Below are 3548 nucleotides of genomic sequence, written 5' to 3' on the forward strand. Positions count from 1 at the left end.
TCATCCTCTCCGCTGTGATCCTGTTCTTGTGGCCGCACTCGTGTGTGTCGCTATTGTTGATGCTGGGCAAATCCGACACCTTTTTGGAGCACTCCGTGAATGCCTTCTCCACCTTGTCCTTGTGCACGTGAATGCGGATTGGCTGCCAGTTGTCAGTGTCACTCTCGGCGGCGACGGTGTACGTGTCCTGGGCAGCGCGTCCGGCCCGCGGCAGGTGCCGCACAACAGNCGTGTGGTTAGCAATGTAGCTTGATTGGTTAGCTTTTCTAGTCCGTGCATAACAGGCGCAACAGAGAAGGGAGGGAGAGAAAAGTGCGAAAGAAAAGAAAAGAAAGAAAAAGAAACCCATTATGCAGAGAATACGAGAGAAAGAGGCATGAAATCAAACACATTCACACAAACAATGACAACCCCACACGCACACAGCAGTGCATTTACGTTTCCCTAAAAATGTAAAAAGAAAAAATCCCACCCCATAAGACTTGCATAATTCCCCAATGAAATGAAGCCGAAGCGTGACTGCACCAGCCACCGTCGTGACGCCCACTGTCCTTATGTAAATTTCACACTTCCCAGCTCCGCGTGGGTGCGTGCACTCCGGATGGATGCATGTTCCAACAAGATTATTCAATAATTTTTCACCCCAAGTTCGTGTGTAGACGCGCCCACAGAAAGCAATAAAAAATATAATATCTTTTTCCCTTCAGCAAAGACGTGCTGAGCCGAAATCTCAAGAATTGGGAAAAATCTCCAAAGGGACCTGTGGTCCCGAAGCACAAAAAAAAAATTAAAAGAAAAGAAAGCATTCCGCCCAATGTGCTCTCTCAATCTCTCTCTCTCTCTCTCTGGGTTCAGTGCACAGCGAGGTGCGTGTGTGCCCCGTTATGGGGTCACCAGAATGGCAACAGCGAGACACAGTAAAGCAAGAATCGAAGTCATGAGTGTCGTTGTACTGCTGCTGTCAAGGCCGCCGTTGGCCCGAAAATGCTCACGGTACATGGCGCGCTCCTCCTCGGTGAGGTGTTCCACTTCGGGTGGTAACATGTAGCCATGAAAACTCTTCGGTAGGTCCTTGCCCTTGTCAGATCGTGTACTTGCTGCACTGCTGCTGCCGTGGGTTCCTGTACTCTCTTTGATATCGACAGGCGTAAACACGGTGACGCCGGCTGAACTCGGCTCCCTTGAGCATACCTCACTGTATTTGGGGCACTGAATCTTTCCCCCGCTGAATGCAGACCCCGTTACATCAATCGTTTGTCCTTGAGGACACAAGTGCCAGGTTTCGTCGTCCTTGTACTGCACGCGTACAGTATCATTGTCACACTTCACATTTGCACAAATGCCTTGAACAGATTTGTATGATAATGTACCGTTCTTAACCTTCAGCGATTCGGTTGTCAGGCACCGCGACTGTGGTCCCAGGCGGCTGCCGGGCATCAGCTCTTCATTTCCGCCTTCACATGCAGTTGTTGGGGACGTCTGGACAACAGGCCAATAGGGTTTGTACCACTTTGTTTCCTTAGGATAGTCATCCGGGGTAGAGATTCTGTCGCCGTGCACCGCATGTGAGAAATTCGTCCTCGCACATATCCCAAGCCCAAAGCGATCCGACGTGCACTGCAGCATATTTGGTTCCTCCTTACAGAGTATTTTGGAATGCGATTTTTTAAGTTTTTCCTCCTCATATTTTCTGAATACAAGACATTTTCCGCCCTTACCCCAGCTCATCGACTCAGCCATGCTGAAATTGGCTTGGTAGAACTTCATATCATGGAACGTTGCAAGAGTCAGCGCTGTATAAAACATGCCGGAGCTCTCATCACCGTACGTACTCATCAGCTCATCCTTTGCTATACGGCGATTCCAGTGCGAGGATGGGACCGTGTTGGATTCCATGTCCAAACGCATGCCATTTGTGCTATTCTCGCACGCGTAGTGTTTCCTCACCACCTCTTTTGTATTGGGAGATCTCACAAAATAAATTAAACCACCGGAACTCATTGTGGAATTGCTGCTCCGCTTGGGTCTGTATATCATCCCAATTCTTTCCATTCGTCGGGTATCAAATCCGAGTGCATGTGCAATGTCGTGTGCGGCCATGCGAACCAAGCGCCTCGTCTCGCCAATCTCACTCGGGAGGAAGTTCTTCACAGCGGCAATCGGGCGATGACCATAACCGTAAGCGCAAATCTTCACAGACTCATTGCTCTTCTTGTTAGTGGTCACATAAAGCACAAAATCTGCCCCAGGGACACCTGTACTGTGGTGCCCTTCAGGCGGTTTGAAGAACGAGCAAGGTGCATCACCCTCAAACAATGTTTTATGCAAAACCAGATTTCCCTGCACAGGATGCACTGAGAGACGTTCACTGTGCAGCTTGATGGCGGCAGGGAGGAGCTTCTCCACAAGGGTTTTCTTCTTATCTGCCGTAATAAGGGTCTCCTCACTGCAGTGTTCAGTTGCTTCTGGATACACGAGCTCAACGTAATTAGGGTCAAATGTATCACCACGGATATTTTTCTCAGTGGCCTTTGCCGCCCAGTCCTTGCATTTCTCCACTGCGGCATCCACAGCTTCTGCGGAGACGTGGATGCGGATTGGCTGCCAGTCTTGACCCTCCCTTGTGACGATGGCGTATTTTTCTGCCAACTCGTCACCCTTGGTAGGCAGCTCTCGCACAACAGAAGATGAGGTTGCTTCTTCCTCATCATCACCACTGTTTTCGAATATGCCGGCGTCATTGCTATCTTCACCTTGCTCTGCGCTTCCGACACTCTCATGGCCATCCTCACTCTTTTCAGTTTCCTTGTTCTCAACAGCGTCGTCAGGAGTGATCTCCGGCAGACCCGTGCACACCTCGTGGTACTTGGGGCACACGATCATTCCCTTGCTGAATACGGATTTCTCCGAGGGTTTGATGTTTTCACCGTCAGGACATTCGTACCAATTATCATCACCCTTGTACTGCACCATCACCGTGTTGTTCTCCCCGCACCTCACATTCGCGCAGATGTCGCCCATGGGCTTGTTCTCTGCAGACGGTTCCTTCAGCTCCAGCGACTCTCCCTTCAGGCACCGTGACCGTGGGCCCAGGAGACTGCCGGGCATCTGCGTGGAATCACCATCTTCGCACGACGTTGATGCAAGTGGTTTGATCGCGGGGCAGTGGTTCATCAGCTCGCTGCTGGGCGCACCGACCTTTGGCTTCTCAAAGAAGCGATAGCGCTCGGGAAGGCGCTGGTCGAAAGTGCGCACTGTGCACTTGCCAAGCGCAAAGCGGTCAGACGTGCACTGCAGAGCCGTTTTCGACTCCGTGCAGAACATGTTGGGGTACTCGGTAACGCCCTTTTTGACGCACTTGTCGGTGAGGAAACTGCAGCCGGCATTCTTGCCCCAGCTCATCGGTTCCGCCATGCTGAGGTTTGCTTTGTAAAATTTCATGTCCTCAAATATTGATAGCGTCAGCGTCGTGTAGAACATGCCAGACACATCACCAATGAACACGCTCATCAGCTCGTCCTTCGCGTCGCGCCGCTCCCAGTGCGAGG

At 51.1% G+C, this 3548-nt stretch overlaps 2 protein-coding genes across 2 annotated transcripts; both read right to left on the reverse strand.

The window, feature by feature from the left end:
* Window position 1: 1 nt before the first annotated feature.
* Window positions 2-349, reverse strand: TM35_000021500 (uncharacterized protein; the record flags this gene model as incomplete). The annotated part of the gene is made up of 1 exon (XM_029021468.1): window positions 2-349. A coding segment is annotated over one exon (348 nt), but the record flags the coding sequence as incomplete, so codon positions are not given.
* A 533-nt stretch (window positions 350-882) lies between these two features.
* TM35_000021510 (surface protease GP63) lies at window positions 883-3546 on the reverse strand (the record flags this gene model as incomplete). Its single annotated transcript, XM_029021469.1, has 1 exon — window positions 883-3546. A coding segment is annotated over one exon (2664 nt), but the record flags the coding sequence as incomplete, so codon positions are not given.
* Window positions 3547-3548: the final 2 nt, after the last annotated feature.

This window comes from Trypanosoma theileri (genome assembly GCF_002087225.1).
Source record: "Trypanosoma theileri isolate Edinburgh chromosome Unknown TM35_Tth_2_V1, whole genome shotgun sequence".
In the NCBI taxonomy this organism is placed as follows: domain Eukaryota; phylum Euglenozoa; class Kinetoplastea; order Trypanosomatida; family Trypanosomatidae; genus Trypanosoma; species Trypanosoma theileri.